General features: G+C 39.1%; 1 protein-coding gene across 1 annotated transcript; it reads right to left on the bottom strand.

The window, feature by feature from the left end:
* Nucleotides 1–347: 347 nt before the first annotated feature.
* Nucleotides 348–19564, bottom strand: LOC127659762 (DNA-directed RNA polymerase II subunit RPB2). The gene is made up of 25 exons (XM_052149715.1): nt 19450–19564; nt 17697–17769; nt 17428–17578; nt 17218–17330; nt 16878–17097; nt 16641–16799; nt 16358–16522; nt 14384–14580; nt 14165–14284; nt 13601–13787; nt 11450–11593; nt 11216–11355; nt 10930–11041; nt 10680–10834; nt 10377–10575; nt 9775–9943; nt 9451–9547; nt 7616–7710; nt 7065–7315; nt 4863–4952; nt 4393–4500; nt 4103–4216; nt 1767–1927; nt 1290–1485; nt 348–592 (listed from the first exon to the last, which is right to left on the bottom strand). The coding sequence occupies exons 1-25, from the start codon at nt 19466–19468 to the stop codon at nt 503–505; spliced, it is 3525 nt and encodes a 1174-aa protein (XP_052005675.1). The 5' UTR covers nt 19469–19564; the 3' UTR covers nt 348–502.
* Between the last annotated feature and the right edge of the window lie 415 nt (nt 19565–19979).

Here is a 19979-nt window from a genome sequence, read left to right as displayed (position 1 = left end):
TTCGGTTAATATTTGTGGAGCGGAGGGGGGCGGGGCCGGGTCGGAATTTCGCGCGCCCGGTCCCCAATCGGCATGATAAGGCGCGCGAGGGATAAAGGCGGCCGGTGACGATTGTTCGAGAGAGAGAGAATTACGGGCATGTCCATGTCACCGGCCGCCTTTATCCCTATCGCGCCTCATCAGGGCGCGCGATATTCCGACCCGGCCCCGCCCCCCTCCGCTCCACAATATTGTTAATAAAGGCAAAGGCAAAAGAATTTGATAAAATGTAGTCTTCTATTACATAACATGAAAACATGTTTTTAAAGCACATGACAACTTGCAGCCAAATGTTTAAAAAAGCTTTATTTTACTTCATTCTGAAACAGTTAGTTTGAGTTGTTCACCCCAATGATGACACAAGAAAAACAACAAAACTGTAACAGGCCCAGCAGCTACTGCAGGAAGTGCTATGCCTGTCCCCTCGGGTTCCTATTTCCAATGATTAAGCTGTGTGGGTAATTTAGCTGGTCATCATCCGTGGGGCAATGCTCATAGACATCAGCTCCTGGAATAAGAGCTTACAGGCATACGGCATCCTCACCAGTGAGATCTGAAAGAGCATAGCAGGAAAAGGGGTCACTTGAGACACCAAATTAAAGGATATAAAAGAGGTTGTGACATCAGAGGGTAATCTTAAGTAATTTAAACAACTTTTAAAGACTATGTAACACTACTCATTTTATAAGATTACATACAGTTGTAAGAAGTATGTGAACCCTTTGGAATTAGCTGGTTTTCCAAGTACAGACAAAGCATTTGTACCAGTTTTTTTTTTATTTTTCTTAAGTAGATTCTTTTAATTTCTTTCAGTTTGTCACAGGCCCTAATCATGAGCAGGGTCACATGTAGGATCTGGTTTTATCTTTAAGTCCTAAATTGGTCATTACTGTTTGTCTGATCATATGCCTGTGATTTATAATGTCACTGAATTGTGGATCATCTAGGTCTCCGCTTACTGGTCTAGATTGATCATTTCATCTACAGCTTTCACGGATGCATTTTTAGACTCATTTACATAATTTGTTGAGTTTCCCTCTTAAGGCAGGTACTGATGAGCTGGTTACTGTGTTTAATTTTCTGTGTTCAAATATTTTGGATGTTATTGCTCCTTATAAAAACATCAAGAACACAGTTAGAAGTCAACCATGGTCAGACAATGCTACTCGTGTGTGAAGAATTAATGTGGAAAACCAGCTAATTCCAAATGCTTCACATACTTTTTCTTGCCACTGTAAGCACATGCTCACCTGTGTCTTGTTGCGGCAGCCCCTGCACTCGTATGTGTGTGTGCGTGTGTTGGCGATGGCCATGAGGCCGCACAGGTTGCAGACGTGGACCTGGTATGGGTCAGAAGCCTCAAAAAGCCTCTCTTTCAGAAACTGAGCAGCACCATGAGCAATCTGACAGTCACGTTCCATCTCTCCAAAACGCAACCCACCATCACTGATTGAGAAAACAGGGTGAAGCAAATAAGTCCCATGCAAAAGACCAGAGTGATGACTTTAGGTTACTATAGAATGGGAGTCTATTTTATATAAAATATTACCAATAATAATTTAATGATTTACTTCTAAAGCTACTTTGGGTTTTACAGTGTAAAAGGTATAAACATTTTGGCCCTTCAACCAAACTAGCATTATACTGTGTAAATTTCAAAGAAGTTAATGATTTGTAATACTGGTTTTGTCCCGATTCAGTTATACCCTGTAACGGTGCTGTCTCACCGTGATCTGCCCTCCATGGGCTGTCTGTTGAGGATCTGGACCGGCCCACGGGCTCTGGAGTGGATCTTATCGTCCACCATATGCTTCAAGCGTTGGTAGTATGTGGGTCCAATGAAGATCTGAGAAGTGAGCTTACGGCCAGTGAAACCATTATACAAAACCTACAACAAAACACAATCATTATCACTGATTTAGTATTGCAAGTTCAATATCATCGTTTCATTTCAAGTGTATTTTTCTTGTTGAAGTGTTCCAGGTACATTTCAAATTAAGCTCAATCAAAAGCATTTGTTCCATAATGTTGTTTACCACAGAACACAGAAAATAATTTTGTCCCTTTATATAATATATATACACTCACCTAAAGGATTATTAGGAACACCTGTTCAATTTCTCATGAATGCAATTATCTAATCAACCAATCACATGGCAGTTGCTTCAATGCATTTAGGGGTGAGGTCCTGGTCAAGACAATCTCCTGAACCCCAAACTGAATGTCAGAATGGGAAAGAAAGGTGATTTAAGCAATTTTGAGCGTGGCATGGTTGTTGGTGCCAGACGGGCCGGTCTGAGTATTTCACAATCTGCTCAGTTACTGGGATATTCACGCACAACCATTTCTAGGGTTTACAAAGAATGGTGTGAAAAGGGAAAAACATCCAGTATGCGGCAGTCCTGTGGGCGAAAATGCCTTGTTGATGCTAGAGGTCAGAGGAGAATGGGCCGACTGATTCAAGCTGATAGAAGAGCAACGTTGCCTGAAATAACCACTCGTTACAACCGAGGTATGCAGCAAAGCATTTGTGAAGCCACAACACGCACAACCTTGAGGCGGATGGGCTACAACAGCAGAAGACCCCACCGGGTACCACTCATCTCCACTACAAATAGGAAAAAGAGGCTACAATTTGCAAGAGCTCACCAAAATTGGACAGTTGAAGACTGGAAAAATGTTGCCTGGTCTGATGAGTCTCAGAGTTTCTGTTGAGACATTCAGATGGTAGAGTCAGAATTTGGCGTAAACAGAATGAGAACATGGATCCATCATGCCTTGTTACCACTGTGCAGGCTGGTGGTGGTGGTGGTGTAATGGTGTGGGGGATGTTTTCTTGGCACACTTTAGGCCCCTTAGTGCCAATTGGGCATCGTTTAAATGCCACGGCCTACCTGAGCATTGTTTCTCATCCCTTTATGGCCACCATGTACCCATCCACTGATGGCTACTTCCAGCAGGATAATGCACCATGTCACAAAGCTCGAATCATTTCAAATTGGTTTCTTGAACATGACAATGAGTTCACTGTACTAAAATGGCCCCCACAGTCACCAGATCTCAACCCAATAGAGCATCTTTGGGATGTGGTGGAACGGGAGCTTCGTGCCCTGGATGTGCATCCCACAAATCTCCATCAACTGCAAGATGCTATCCTATCAATATGGGTCAACATTTCTAAAGAATGCTTTCAGCACCTTGTTGAATCAATGCCACGTAGAATTAAGGCAGTTCTGAAGGCGAAAGGGGGTCAAACACAGTATTAGTATGGTGTTCCTAATAATCCTTTAGGTGAGTGTATATAAAAACATTACAGTAAGGCACTTACAATGGAAGTGAATGGGAACGTGAAACTCACCATTTCAAAAGTATAGCCACAAGAGGTAAACAATATCCGTGCTAACATGATTTTAGTGTGATAAAAATCACAGGGTTTAACAGCATTTGAGTTGTCATGGTAAAGTTGCAATATTTGATATCACTTTACAGTGAAAAAGGTCAGTAAGTGATTTTATCACACTAAAATTATGCTAGCACAATGTTTACATCTTGTGGCTATACGTTTGAAACAATGTGTATTTTAACGTTCATGAACAGGCTGCATTACATTTTAATAATTTGGTAATCAACATTGTATCACAAATGATGTTGATTGAACTTAACATGTATTGAACCAGGAACATTCCTTTAAGCACTGTAGATCTGAACTACTTTTCCTGATCCCTTCTCCTATCCCCTCTGCCTCCTATCCTATAAGCATGCTACCTCTGAGCAAGCCTGTTTGTCCAATAAATGAAAGACTAGGGCAGTGTCCAGAAATGATTTGCATGATGGACAATTTTATTACTTTTATTCTGGCAGTTAGTTCTACTTTTATAAATAGCTTAGAAGATAATTTTTGTTTTGTTCGATGTTAATTGTTTTTGTATTATTGTCTGCTGTCTACCAACTGAAATCCATTCGATGACAAACTTCACCTTTAATAGTGATGCCAAACTGGCAGGTATGCACAAACGGAGAGGCCATGTAATTTGTTTTATAAAACTTAGGACAAGTTCTTCACCTCATTGCCTCTCAAATGGTAACCATATTCTGACAGGAGGTTGGAAACTTTTTGTACGTTCACAGCATCATTGAATGGCGTGGCATCACCAATCTCTCCTTTGTTGGCAGAAACCTGAACAGAAGAGAAAACACTGAGTGTTTTGCACTGTTATACATTTACCATGTGAAAAAGACCAAACATATCAAGATGATTAAACTATGTAGCACCCGATTACAGACAGATGTCCCAACAGTAAATATATTGCAAATGTAAACAATGATATGGAAGGACAAGCACAAACAAAGTACCTTCCCTTGCAGACACTCGATCAAATGGCCGACTGTCATTCTGGATGGGATGGCGTGGGGATTGATGATGATGTCAGGGGTGATTCCTTCACATGTAAAAGGCATGTCCTGAAGAAAGACAGTTCAGGTCAGACAAACTCTGCACCTGCATTTGGGTTTCACCGTAAGTGTTTACAATGCCTTCTCTGTGAGAGTCTCCGCTATCAGGCACTGTTATGAGGCACATCCTGTGCACAGACATAATACTACAGACTAGTCTAAACAAAACTAGTGTACACACCAAATGGACTGCATTACAAGAGCAGATGGGAAAGGCTACGGCAAGTGACTTAACTTCAAAGTCCTTTTAGCGGAAGTCAGTTCACGGGCAGTTATTTTGTAATAAATTGGCACAAAGTAACCCCTTTCAAAATACTCTTTTGCATCTTGCATTTTCTCTGGAAATAACTTTCAACGTAATTTTTTCTTACCTCTTGTCTGTACTGGATACCGCAGGTACCCTTCTGACCATGTCGACTGGCAAACTTGTCTCCGATTTGTGGAATACGAACTGAACGGACCTGCAGAGAATACAAACAAATGCTTTCACTACCAGAGTGTACTTCCAAACAAACTGATCAATGTCCATTCTGATCTATAAATTAGTCAACACAACACTGATCATTCATGACATATTGTTGGACTGTAAGATATCACAGAATAAAGGACAGTCTAAAATGCATTGCTGGTAATTTCATAAACTATCCAAACTCTTAAATGCCATGCGTTTGTGTATGGCACATTAATAAATATATCTGATATTATGTAACTATGTGTACCTGCTGATTTACTCCCCATTTGCGATCAATAAATATTTTCAATGGAATTTTTTACCTAAATATACTAATTCTGCAATTATTTACTCATTATTTTTAATTATTTTAGTTGAAGTCAGAAGTTTACATAGACCTTAGCCAAATACATTTAAACTCAGTGTTTTGCTCACGCTCATGCCATCCCAGATGTGTGTGTATGGCTTTCTTCACACAATGCCATATAAAAAAAAAATTTCAACCGTTTATGACCGTCGTATGTTTTTAAACTGTGGTACTCCGTGAAACTGTTGAATCTCTATTCTGCACACAAACTTTCTCCTTCGATTGGGTAAATGCATCATCACTACGACACACACCCTTCACAGTATGGGCTCTGCTTTTGTTCACACATAGCCCTTTTCCACAGACATAGTTAGGGTTCAGGTTCCTGGGCCGGTGTAAATTCTCGACCCCTTCTGCACATTTACACCACAGAAAAGGCCGTTCCGGGGCTGAACACCTGGTTCTGCACCGGCCCCAAAAGCTTGCTTGTCTTTATGCAGGAACCGATTATGTCAGGGGATGGAGCGCGGGATAATGATTCATCACCATGGTAAAGTTTTCCCAAAAAACAATAGTAGCTACCGTCTGCAGCAAGGAGTTCTTCTTTGATCTAGAACAACAATAAAATGCCCATAAAATTATCAGACAACAAAAGCACCAAGGTAACATGATGAAACGAGTGCTCAACTTGTGATATGGTATTTACGAAGATCTGAGATAAACTAGAGAGTGAGAGTGAGAGAGATCGCAAGGGAAAAAATACTCTACGAGAATGAAGATAACAGTACACAGTGATGCACGCCACCTTCTATCGGACAATTGACCAAATCATAAACAAATTAAAAAACACTTAAGGGAGTACAGGGACCATAACAAAGGCAAAAGCAACAGTGGACAGAGCAACAACGTTTTGGACGAGCCTGCTAACTAAACGGGGCATTAAATTCAGCCAGTAATGCTTGTGATATACAGTGAATCACCGGTGTCCTCTACGGCTGATCTCAGTAAGTTATTATATTTACCAAATTTGTTATCTATTCTTACACAGTTGTCATCTTATTTTGTGCATTGTTTTGTTCTTTAAGGGGAGTGTTGACCAGCTACTAACTAAATTTGGAAGATCGCTTCTATCTGTTAAGAACAACGGTGGGATTCTCAATCAATATTACACACTATGGCAAAAATCCAAATACAACCTTCTGCTACACCAATGTTAATGATTCCACTGTAACAGTTTACAGAACTGAGCAAGTTAAGCCATAGTTCTTACAATATAATGTTATTTTACATTACCCTTCGTCTTTAGCGTAGTATCGTCTATGACAATCTTGTTGAGCTATGTAATAGCGATGGATTGCATGTCCTCAAAACAAAGAGAAAAATCTGTATACAAACACACTGTGACATGCCATGCTTCAGTTAGTTAAGACATTAACCCGTTACGTCACCATTCAGCCAGTGGAAAAGCGCTGCTGGTTTACGATAGACTCCAGATACCACCAAACTTGAACCAGCGGAGCACAGGCTCAGCACGAGAACCATCGTAAAAGGGCTAACAGACACATCCCGGGATTGACACCCCAGCAATGTTACTAGGATCTGAACCCAGGATAAAATGTTCGGGCATTACGGCACCGGCTTGCGTTCACACAGAAGGTTCCCAGGCATCAATATTCTGGGATCAGAGCCCAGTATGAATGAGGTTATACACATATATGGGATGGCAAGAGTGAGTAAACGACAACAGAATTTTCATTTTTGGGTGAACTATCCCTTTGAGAAGAAAACAACATTCAGAGTTTAAAGAATACACACTCTGATTTTGCAGAACTTGTAGCCATCTTGGTTAAGTGTGACCATGACTTGGTCCACGATGCCGGTTTCACTGGTGCGCAGGAAAGTGCTGCAGTCTCTCTTAGTGTAGCGGCGGTTAGTGCTATCCAGCTCATCGTCGTTCTCAGGAAGAGTTACCGTTTTGCCAATAATGACGTCCTCACCAGATACACGCACACCAGGAGCAATCAATCCATCATCATCCAACTTGTCATAGATGGCATGTCGCATACCTTAAAAACAAGATGGAAAAAAGGAAAGATAAGCATACTTAACCTAACTGATAAACTCTACAAAGTGCTTAACTGCTGAAGTTTGACCAAGCGCAACACGATAGAGCACTTTCTCTGAGATTATATACTTGCACAACAAAGCATTTTCCTGAAATTGAATGACTTGAATTTAATTTTCAACTGTAATATTTTCACTTTGCACAATATTCCACTGTCAGCGAGCGTAGAAAGTATATATTCCACAGTATGCAGCAAGTAATACATTTGCATTCCATCCTGAACACAGTTTAGGACAGGCACCTTGACAGGTCTCTCGGGTGGGTTTCTCGAAGACCTCTTCCTGGTCAAAGCCTTTTTTTGATTCTTGTTCCTTGTAAGAGCGGTAGAACACTGATCTGAAATCAGAGACATTTCAATCAAAACACGACTTTGGCAAATGGTTAAGTCAGAACTTTACATACACTTCAGCCAAATACATTTAAACTCAGTTTTTAACAATTCCTGACATTTAATAATTGTAGAAAACTTTCCCTGTCTTAGATCAGTTAGGATCACTACTTTATTTTAAGAATGTGAAATATCAGAATAATAGTAGAGAGAATTATATATTTCAGCTTTTATTTCTTTCATCAAATTCCCAGTGGGTCAGAAGTTTACATACAGTTTGTTAGTATTTGGTAGCATTGCCTTTAAATGGTTTAACTTGGGTCAAACGTTTTGTGTAGCTTTCCACGAGCTGCTCACAATAATTTGTTGCAATTTTGGCCCATTCCTCCAGACAGAACTGGTGTAACAGAGTCAGGTTTGTAGGCCTCCTTGCTCGCACACGCTTTTTCAGTTCTGCCCACAAATGTTCTATCAGATTGAGGTCAGGGCTTTGTGATGGTCACCCCAATACCTTGACTTTGTTGTTCTTAAGCCATTTTCCCACAACTTGAGGTATGCTTGGGGTCATTGTCCATTTGGAAGACCCATTTGCAACCAAGCTTTAACATCCTAGCTGATGTCTTGTGGATATATTGAAGCAACATCTCAATTTTCCTTCCTCATGATGCAATCTATTTTGTGAAGTGCACCAGTCACTCCTGCAGCAAAGCATCTCCACAACATAATCCTGCCACCCCAATGCTTCACGGTTGGGATGGTGTTCTTCGGCTTTCAAGCCTCACCCTTTTTCCTCCAAACATAATGATGGTCATTATGGCCAAACTGTTCACATTTTTGTGTCCATCAGATCAGAGGACATTTCTCCAAAAAGTAAAATCTTTGTCTCCATGTGCACTTGCAAACTGTAGTCTGGCTTTTTTTTATGGCAGTTTTGGAGCAGTTTTGGAGCAGCCTTTCAGGTTATGTCGATATAGGACTCGTTTTACTGTGGATATATATACTCATTTACCTGTTTCCTCCAGCATATTCACAAGGTCCTTTGCTGTTGTTCTGGGATTGATTTGCACGTTTCACACCAAACTACATTCATCTCTAGGAGACAGAATGCATCTCCTTCCTGAGCAGTATGATGGCTGCGTGGTCCCGTGGTGTTTATACTTGCATACTATTACTACTATGTTTGTACAGATGAACGTGATACCTTCAGGTTTTTTGAAATTGCTCCCAAGGATGAACCAGAATTGTGGAGGTCCATAATTGTTTTTTCTGATGTCTTGGCTGATTTCTTTTGATTTTGCCATGATGTCAAGCAAAGTAATACTGAGTTTGAAGGTAGGTCTCAAAATACATTCACAGGTACACCTCCATTTCAGTACAATGCAGAAGCTAATTGTCTAAAGGCTTGACATTATCTGAAATTTTCCATGCTGCTTAAAGGCACAGTTAATGTAAAATTCTGACCCACTGGAATTGTGATATAGTCAAATAAAAGTGAAACAATCTGTCTGTAAAAAATTGTTGGAAAAATGACTCATGTCATGCACAAAGATGAATGACATAAACAACTTGCCAAAACTATAGTTTGCTAATATGAAATCTCTGGAGTAGTTAAAAAATGTGTTTTAATGACTTAAAATGACCTAAGTGTATGTAAACTTCTGCCTTCAACTGTAGGCCATATGTCTATTTTTAGACATAGATTCAGATTCAAACTTCTCCAGTTGAAATCTATACAGAGGAACAGATACCTGAAGAATCCACGATCCACCGCTGAGCGGTTCATGATGATAGAGTCTTCCTGGTTGTATCCAGTATATGATGCAATAGCCACAATAGAATTGATGCCTTAAGAGAATATATTCAAGTTACCATCTACAAACTAAGGTGCCATTTATGCAGTCCAAAGCCATTTTAATGCCATGTTTATGGTTTACTAGTTTATGCATGCATTACACAAGTGTTCACTTTCCATGAAGAGGGAGCTAAAATAAGTTTTTTGAATTGTGTAATCATGAAGTAGTACCACGTCTGTGTATTTCCTGTGTAAGGAATAGATTCAGCGGCAGCACTACCTGCTGGCAGCTCTCTGAAGCGCAGGTACTCCATGGAGCGGGTGGTAACTAAGGGTTTTTGGGGATAGTAGAGCACGTGAGCCAGAGTATCCATACGCACGTGGAAGTTGGTAATGTAAACTCCCATAGCTTGTTTACCCATAGCAGATTGGTATGTGTTTCTGGGAGACTGTGGAATGGAAAAGGCAATCATTTTACAAAATAACAGTCTTGGGTATTAATGGACTACATGCAATATGGATTATGTAATCAGATTACATAAATAAAGTACATGAAAAAAACTATTTTACAATTAAAACTCAATTTATCAAAACAAGCAATACGTAATTCAAAAGTAATGAAGCTAGGTTACATATATTTAAGCATGTGTAATCTTAAAGACTGCTGTGTAATCAGTAACAGATTACATTTCAGAACTAATATATCCAACAATACATAGTTTCTGCCATTACAAGTGGTTTTACTTGAAAAAAATAGACAAACCTATGTATTTTTAAATAGAAATACATCTCAAAATGTATTAATGTAGATTAGATTTAATTAGACACAAATCATAAAATGGACTGTAAAATAAATATTGTATTGATCCACATGGGGAGTACCTGGTTGTGATCAGGGAAGGGAATAATGGAGGCACAGACGCCAAGGATCATGGATGGGTGGATCTCACAATGTGTATAAGTGGAGCAATAAGCCACACCCTTCTCCTGAAGGTCATCAGGGGTCATGGCCAACATCACAGTCTCCTCCTCTAGCGTGTCGATATATTCTACCACACCACTGGCTACTAGGTCCTGCCAACTGCATAAGAGATGGATATGCTTTTAAAATGGTAAGAAAACAGGAAGTAAAACAATAATGGTATGTAATCATCTTGAAATAATGTTATTTATGCATGAATGTACCTGTAGTTGTTATACTCCCTCTCCTTCAGCTGGTCAATGTGTCGTCTCTTCAGCAGTAGCTTCTGTTTCTCTACAATGAGCAGCGGGCGACAGATTCTGCCAGCGTCTGTGTAGATCCTAATCTCCCGCTCACGAATATCTCTGATCATTGACACCTGGGCCACAGTGAAAATACTATCACAACTCTGCCGAGTACACTAATAACTGCAAGTGATGCAAGAGTTAGTTTAAGTCAGTTATGATGCCACACCTCAGACACAATGATGTCCATCTGTCTCCTTAGTTTTCTCAGAGTGTTCATCAGTTGCTCAGGATCTTTATGAATACCCACCCAACAGCCGTTCACAAAGATCTTTGTTGCACTAGGGGAGACAGCACACATTCACATGGCATTAGTTCTCAGTTTCCACCAAAATAAATAATAAAATATAAATAAACAGACAAACAGCATTGTGCAACCACAGAAATGTTGTGCTAGTGAAGTTGGTTGAATTTTCAATCTGGTGCTGCTCCCAATAGATCAGGATGACACTCACTCTGCAATGGCAGCAGGTGAGATCTCCTCCAGGTTCTCCATACTCCATTCCTCCAAGAACTCCAGGATGGGGGAGGGCTGAGATCCCACAGAGATATAGGCCATGAGAGCTAGATTCTTCACTAAACCTACAGCATGACCCTGGAACAAAACATTATTTACCATCTCTAACACAACTGAAATTTTGTATATACCCTGAATTTTGAGTTGTCTGGGGTGTTTTTAAGGGTCCTACCTCCGGGGTCTCGGCAGGGCAGACCATACCCCACAGTGTGTTATGCAGCTGCCTGGGTTTGGCTAGCTTGCCGTCTCGTCCTATAGGAGAGTTTACACGACGCAGGTGGGAAAGAGTGGAGGCAAAGGTCAACCTGTTCAACACCTGTATAAGAACAATGTCAACGTGAGAAATCAAGTACCTTGCAATTACATATAAGGAATGTTCCGGTTTCAATACAAGTTAAGCTCAATCATGTTACAATTTATAATGTTTATAATCTTGTGGCAATACTTTTAATGTTTATTAACTGACCTCTTTCACTTCCATTGTAAGTAAGCATGTCACAAAATGTAGATATATTGATTATTGGTCAGCACATTATTTTATTGATACGTTTTTGAGGCATTGATATATTAACATTAGCCAACATTTAAATCAGCAGCCTGTAAGTAATTTGGCATTGTTCAATGTAGTCTGGCATTATAGCATTGGAAAATAACATTTACTGAAGATGATCACCCGTAGGACAAGGCAAACATGTCCAAACTGTGGATATAGGGTGAAATCCTTTTACATTTATGCATTTGGCAGACGCTTTTATCCAAAGCGACCTACATTGCACTTATTAAAGGGACAATCCCCCCGGAGCAACCTGGATGATGTGTCTTGCTCAAGGACAAAATGGTGGTGGCTATGGGGATAGAACCAGCGACCGTCTGATTACCAGTTTACCAGTACTGTGGTTTAGACCACTACACCACCACCACTCCACATAATTGGTCTAAATCCGAAGCTTTGGTTCTGAAAGCGTACTGCCCAGTAATAGCTTTCAGCCGGGCGCTTTCCAGTGGCCCAAACAGGGCATGAAGTATTTGGGCATTTTATTCCCAGCAAATTTGTGTGATTTAGTTAGAGTTCATTTTGAACCCCTTAATAAAAGGTTTTCAAGTGATGTATGCTACATTACATTTATGTATGATTGGGAAGGTTAATGTTATTAAAATGAATTGTATTCCAAAATTCATCTACCTGCTAGTCTCCCCCTGTAGATGTCCCCCTCTCTTATTTCAAGCAATTTGATAGTATACCAAAGTCCTTCATTTGGAAAGGTAAACATCTCAGTTTACATTTCAATAAGTTATATAGGCCGACTGACAAAGGTGGGCTAGGCCTACCCAAGATTTTGTTTTATTATTATTCATTTGGTCGCAGACATTTGGCTCATTGGTCGCTTCCAACTGAGAGAGCCCCTCCCAGGTTTTGTTTTGAACAGGAAGTTCTTGCCCCCATTTCTCCTTTGCAAAGCCATTCTATTAAACTAACCGGAGAAGTTAAGTCACACCCCTTTATCTAGCATTTGCACTCTGTATGGACAAAAGTGTCCAGAGTCTTTAATTCAGACATTTATTTAAATGTTGCCTCGAGCATATGGCTGAACCCAAAATCACGTATTAATAAGTCCCCTTTCTGCTGGTCAGAGTGGACTGTGAGGGAGGTTAATATGCTCGGACACCTAAATGAGAGTGGAGTGTTGAGATCGTTTGAACATTTCCCAGATATCGGTTCTATAGGTATTTACAGCTGCGCCACCTGCTCTGTACAATTTTTAGGTGTAGCATACACCCCCCTAAATCGGCTTTGGATTACTGCCTTTGGAAAAGGTCATGAGGCATCAGTGTATTACTCCCTGTTAATTCAGAGTCTGGGGACGGAGCTTCAACTTCTCTTCGGAGATTAAATTTGATTCAGTATGGATAATTCTGTTGTTAAATCTAGTCTTGTCCTATTTATATCTGAAAAAATACCAATATCTATAGGTAATAATCAGGAAAACTTTCTAATTAGCGATGTGTGAAAAAGGCATCAATCCCAACCTAACTGTAAATGCCTCACTGTAACTGTGATTTATGCATTTTTGGTTTTTAAACAAGCAAGGGACAAGTCCAAATTATTTTCTTTGGCATTTAATATTATGCTACAAATTATATCGATTGAACTTAATTTGTCTGAGGAACTGCAAACAGAGTATGCTTGGGACCAAAAAAAAGGGAAAATCTGACATAATAAATGACCAAATATTGTACATTTACATTTGGGCAAAATAAAGCAAAGTAAGGAACTTCTGAAAATGAAGATATCAGAAAAAATTATGCAGAAAGCAGACCTTACCTGAGATACACCTGCTCTGGCCTGATGGGCTTTCTTCACATCCCCCCAGTTGCCTGTAGCCAGAGAGTACTTGAGCCCATCAGAAATAATGCGAGTCTTAATGGCCAGCTCTAGATTAAAGTCCTTCCCCCTGTCAATAAACTTCTGAGCATATATTCTGATTTCCTTCAGCAGGTTCTTGAACATTCTGGGAACAAGAGAGGCATCCACACTTTAAACGGGCTCTGTTATAAAAACATTCACTGTTTTTAAGTATAATTTTATCTGGAATACTAATTATATTTGAACACAAATCAACCTTTGTCCCACGCAACCGATTTCCTACATACAGGCAGCTGTGCTAGTCTTTTGTAACACTCCACAGTCTCTCTTTCCTTGCCTAATAAAATTATTTCAATAAACTTCAATAAACTCAAACCAATATTTCATGTCGGTTCAATTTATTTATTTGGTAGGGGCTTTGTGTTAGGGTTTATTTTGTGCTAATGAGTGAATGACAGTACATAATCCCTTATTTATTAGATGTATGCTATTATGAAAGGTGTTTAATCATAGTGGTCTTACCCACGGAATAGGAACGCAAGCAGTGGCCCAGCAAGATCAAGCCGTTTGTTGCCATAGTGATCTCTGTCATCCAGCTCTCGTCTGCCCAAGGCAGCCAATAGCAATCTGTGAACCATATAACTAAAGAAAAAGAGAACAATAATATACAGTGTAAGATTTCATGTATAGGGAGTAATGTACAAAGTTTCAGCTAACAGGAATAAACAAATGCTTTTTTACCCAAGGAAATATGCCTTCTTTGTCTCGCAGAAATCTGATACACCAACATGTGGTAGCACCTCCTTCTGCAGAACCTCTTTAGCATATTTAATTCTCCTCTCTTTGGTAACACCAGGTTTGGCCCCTCTGGAGCCGATGAAGTTCAGAGCCACATTCTGTTCCTGAATCACAAAGGCCTCATCCAAAGATGGCTTTACCTGGGGAGAAGAGAGTCTATATCAATGAAGCAATCTTCTGGACAAAGATTACTTTTACTCGTTACAGAGATTATATATACATATATATATATATATATATATATATATATATATATATATATATATATATATATATATCTCCACTTTAACTTTCACATTCTTCTTCTTGTGTTTTTTGGTGATTCACATTATTCATGCATATGCCCCCTACTGAGCAGGGAAAAGAATTTCTAGCAAAAATGTACTTACATTTTGATCGGTTTCTCACCCACACCTATCATATCACTTCTGAAGATATGGATTTAACCACCTTATGGATTACTTTTATAATGCCTTTAAATTTGTTTTTAAGTTTTATGGACCTACAGAGCTGATATATTCTTCTAAAAATCGAAATTTGTGTTCAGCAGAAGAAAGAAAGTCATACACATCTGGGATGGCATGAGTGTGAGTAAACGATGAAAGAATTTTCATTTTTGGGTGAACTATCCCTTTAAGTAAACACTGCTTCAAGTTTTCTTTTCAAGTAGGACCTTATAAATTTATATTTTCAAAATTTCACCCATGCACACCAAATTCAAATTGTTTTTTCATTCCATGTTTTAAAGTTTAATTTAATTTCTGCACCAAAATGGTGTCTAATCAATTGATCTTTTTTAAACAAATTTGTGAGAAATTGCTTAAATTCAATAATTATTCATTTTATTTTACTATTACTACATGACTGTATCGCTGTAATATACTTCTGTCGTGAAGTATATTACACATAGCTATACATATGAAGTATATATATAGCTTTTATTTTGCCGTGAAGGTTTATCATTTTGGTTTTGCTGATGTTAGTTTCACACCTCCGGAAAACATGTTGATTATATGGCCCAGTACGATTATTAAAGTGCAAAATGCTGCAATTTAAAGGAATAGTTCACCCAAAAATGAAAACTCCCTCATGATTGACTCATCTTTAAGACATCCAAGATGTTTATATGACTTTCCTTCTTCAGCAGAACTGAAATGAAGATTTTTATAAGCACATTTAAGTTCTGTATGTCCATACAATGCAAGTATACAGGTGCCATCAGGCTAGCAGGAAGAAGTTTTTTAGTTAATAAAGTTTTAATTATCGATTTACACAGCTGAAATGTGCTTATAACATTTTTCATTTTGGTTCTGCTAAAGAAGGAGAGTCATACACATCTGGGATGTCTTAAATGTGAATCAATGATGAGAAAATGTAAAATTTTGGGTGAACTATACCTTTGATTTTGCATGCTTCACAGTCAATGTGCGTTCTCTTCTGTCATTTACTTATAACATGCACAGCGTGCGATGCTCAAGGAATGTGGTGTTTTCAGCGTATGAGTAGCTTCACGCATTCACTTTGAAGCATGCAGACTGTATATTTATTAAATCACATCCTTTTGTGTTTTAATAATCACAATAAGACATATCACAATTTTAATTTAAGGAGTAAGGAGTAACAGAGCATGTGCTCAAAATGAGCATTTGAAAGCAGTCGTGTGTCAGTCAGACTGCGTGCAGGCACTGAATTGAGTTGGCGCTCCGTACTACAGATACTGCAGAAACACCGGTATCGTTACATTTTTTTTATTTTATTATGGACTTGGTACAGAAGTACCTGTATTTTTGACATCACTAATTACAGCTCTTTCAAATAATCATGGTTAGTATATAATAATCATGACAGGCCTATTCTTAATTGAAACTATTAGTCCAAGGACACTTTCCCTAACTCATCACAAGCAGCAACTTTTACCATCTCCATCATCTCAGGATCATCAAAATCATAGATGATGTGTTCCAGGATGTCTCTATCCGACACAAATCCCAAAGCTCGGAAAACAATGATGATGGGTACTTCCTGACGAATATACGGCAGAGTGGAGACAATCCTCTGGCCGATGGCGCTTTTCTTTACTCCCTAGGCAAGGAAAAAAGACATTAACATAAGACTCAGGTGAATGAACAGTAAATGAGGTGGCTTCCATTTCCACTGACAGCAAGTCCACAAAACACATCAATCTGCATGCACAACTGACCTGTCCACCTCGGGCCATCATGCTGACCCAGATGGTGCTGGTGGGTCTGGATGAGTTCTCCAGACATGACCTGCACTCTCCGGTGTACGCATACTTGGAGTCTTTCTTAGAAAACACATACACTGTGTTGGTGGCCATCTTCTCTTGTGCAATCAGGACCTAATCAGCAGAAAACATTGCCAATTTAATTTTAATCAGACCAATTTCCCTACAACATAGTTTTGGAACAACGCTGACCTTCTCTGAACCATTGATGATGAAGTAGCCTCCCGGATCCAAAGGGCACTCGTTCAACTCACAGAGATCACGATCAGTCAGGCCACTCAGTAAGCAGTATGTTGAGCGGAGCATGATGGGAATTTTGCCTATGAATGTTTTCTGATGCTGGGTCTGTTGTTGCTCCTCCCCATCCTTTATTATAGTCTTAGTGATGTCCACATACAAAGGAGCAGAGTACCTGCAGAAAATAATGTGTATGTGTCTCATTTAACTTAATAATTTAAACAGATTTAAGTAATTTACTAGCAAATGTGCAGCATTTCAGTTTGACCACAAGAAACTGGAGAGAATCACTTACGTGAGATTTCGGAGTCTGGCCTCATTTGGCATCATAGGTGAGGGGGCACCATCTCTTTCCCAGTGGGTGGGTTTGGACAGATAGATCTGCTCAAACTTTAGCAAGTACCGTGGCTGCAAAACAACAACAGATGAGAAAATAAACCAGATAATTTAATTCAATTTAGGAGTCATTAGAATGTAAATGTTATCAGGTCATGGAGACACTCACCGGCTCCTCCACCTCTCCAGAGGTATGCTGGGCCTCAGCCTGCAGGTCGATGGGTGGAGCATCTTCTACTATCCTCTGCACAGACATCTGGATGAACTCATCAAATGAGTCCAACTGTTGTCGCACCAAACCTTTCTCATCAAAGTAAGAGCTGGAAAGGGACATGGATGTCAAGAATCAATGTCAAACACGATCATAAGTTCATACTCTGAATTGCAGTAACTGAACAGTATTTTTTAGAAGAATCCAATTCTGGTTTGGCATTTTACCTGATAACAATCCAACAGGCCTCCTGCCACAGATCAGGTGTGATTTCATCATCATCTTCATCATATTGGATATCTGCAGAAGAAGAATTACTGTTCAATTACTAACAGATCAATACACGCTGAATAAAATAAATGCAATGTTAGTAACATATATCAGTTGAGAAGAAACAATACAAATTTCAGGATTTATTACAAGAACATGTCTGATTACATTGATTCATAATGTCTCAGGAGGTAACAGCAGTTACAGTTTATGTCAGATGTTTACATACACTTAGGTTGAAGTCATTAAAACTAATTTTTTTACCACTCCACAGATTTCATATTACCAAACTATAGATTTGGCAAGTCGTTTAGGACATCTACTTTGTGCGTGACATGAGTCATTTTTCCAACAATTGTTTACAGACAGATTGTTTCACTTCTAATTGACTATATCACAAATCCTGTGGGTCAGACATTTACATGCACCAAGTTAACTGTGACTTTAAGCAGCTTGACAAATTCCAGATAATGTCAAGCCTTTAGGCAAGTAGCGAATTATTACTTCTTTCCTTGACATCATGGGAAAACTAAAAGAAATCAGCCAATACCTCAGAAAAAACAATTGTGGACCTCCACAAGTCTGGTTCATCCTTGGGAGTGATTTCCAAATGCCTGAAGGTACCACATTCATCTGTACAAACAATCATATGCAAGTATAAACACCACAGGACCACGCAGCCATCATACTGCTCAGGGCGAAGATGCATTCTGTCTCCTTGAGATGAATGTAGTTTGGTGCAAAAAGTGCAAATCAATCCCAGAACAACGGCTAAGGACCTTGTGAAGATGCTGGAGGAAACAGGTATACAAGCATCTATACCCACATTGTGAGGTAGGAAAATTATGTGATTTATTGAAGCAACATCTCAAGACATCAGTTAGGAAGTTAAAGCTCATCGCAAATGGGTCTTCCAAATGGACTATGAGGCCAACCATACCTCCAAAGTTGTGGCACAATGGCTTAAGGACAACAAAGACAAAGTACTGGAGTGGCCATCACAAAGTCCTGACCTCAATCTGATAGAACATTTGTGGACAGAACTGAAAATGTGTGTGCGAGCAAGGAGGCCTACAAACCTGACTCTGTTACACCAGTTCTGTCTGGAGGAATGGGACAAAACTCCAGCAACTTATTGTGAGAAACTTGTGGAAGGCTACACAAAACGTTTGACCCAAGTTAAAGAATATAAAGACAATGCAACCAAATACTAACAAAGTGTTTGTAAACTTCTGACCCACTGGGAATTTGATGAAAGAAATAAAAGCTGAAAGAAATAATTCTCTCTACTATTATTCTGAAATGTCACATTCTTAAAGTAGTGATCCTAACTGATCTAAGACATGGCATGTTTTCTACGATTAAATGTCAGGAATTGTGAAAAAAATGAGTTTAAAATGTATTTGGCTAATGTGTGTGTACATTTCTGACTTCAACTGTGTGTACATTTTACCGGCAAAATAATTTTATAAAACACTACTACTAGCAAATCAAACTTTATAACACTAATGCAACACTTTGGCCAATTATATATAATATATATACGTTTCACCAAAAAAGAGAACATAATGCAAACAAAAGTACGTTTGTTTTGCACAACTTGACCAATGGCGAATCAGCTAATATTAGAATGTTAGCGCGCGACGTTGTTGACGCTGGAAATAATTGCACCATAACAAACATATTGCGCGTATAAAATCACACATATACCTTCGTCTTGATCATACATGGTGTTTGCATGTAAATATGTTGAATTGTAATTAAACTGAAGGCAGTATATATCCGCGCGCCCCAATGAACGGCGCTTTCTGTGTGAACCGCCGTGACAAACACAAACGACGATGGAATTATCCGTCACTTCCGGCACAATAAAATGTATCTATGTGTTTATTGTCTAAATTCTTCTGTAAAGTAGTTTAATAATTACATTTAAAAATAATTAAAAATAATGAATTTGTTTTAATTTTTACTTTTGTTTATTTTGAAAGACATAACGAGGGTTTCCGATTAGGTATATTGAACGGCGTTTGGCCGCTTTTCTCACTCAAGTGGGTCCGATGTTTTTAAAGTTTCAGTAACTAAAGGGTTGAAAACTGTTCTTGTAACACTGATAAATAATTGCTATAACAATTTACAAGGTTTTAGTAGCACCGATATTACAATTCTATTATCGTAAGTGCTTAAAACATGTTTCAGTTTCAAGAGTGCAGCTTTCAAGGGGATATCAAGAGATGTTCCCA

The sequence above is a fragment of the Xyrauchen texanus genome, chromosome 19 (assembly GCF_025860055.1).
Source record: "Xyrauchen texanus isolate HMW12.3.18 chromosome 19, RBS_HiC_50CHRs, whole genome shotgun sequence".
Lineage (NCBI taxonomy): Eukaryota > Metazoa > Chordata > Actinopteri > Cypriniformes > Catostomidae > Xyrauchen > Xyrauchen texanus.
The sequence above is the reverse complement of the archived record's forward strand: the minus strand, read 5'-3'. Positions and strand labels throughout refer to the sequence as shown.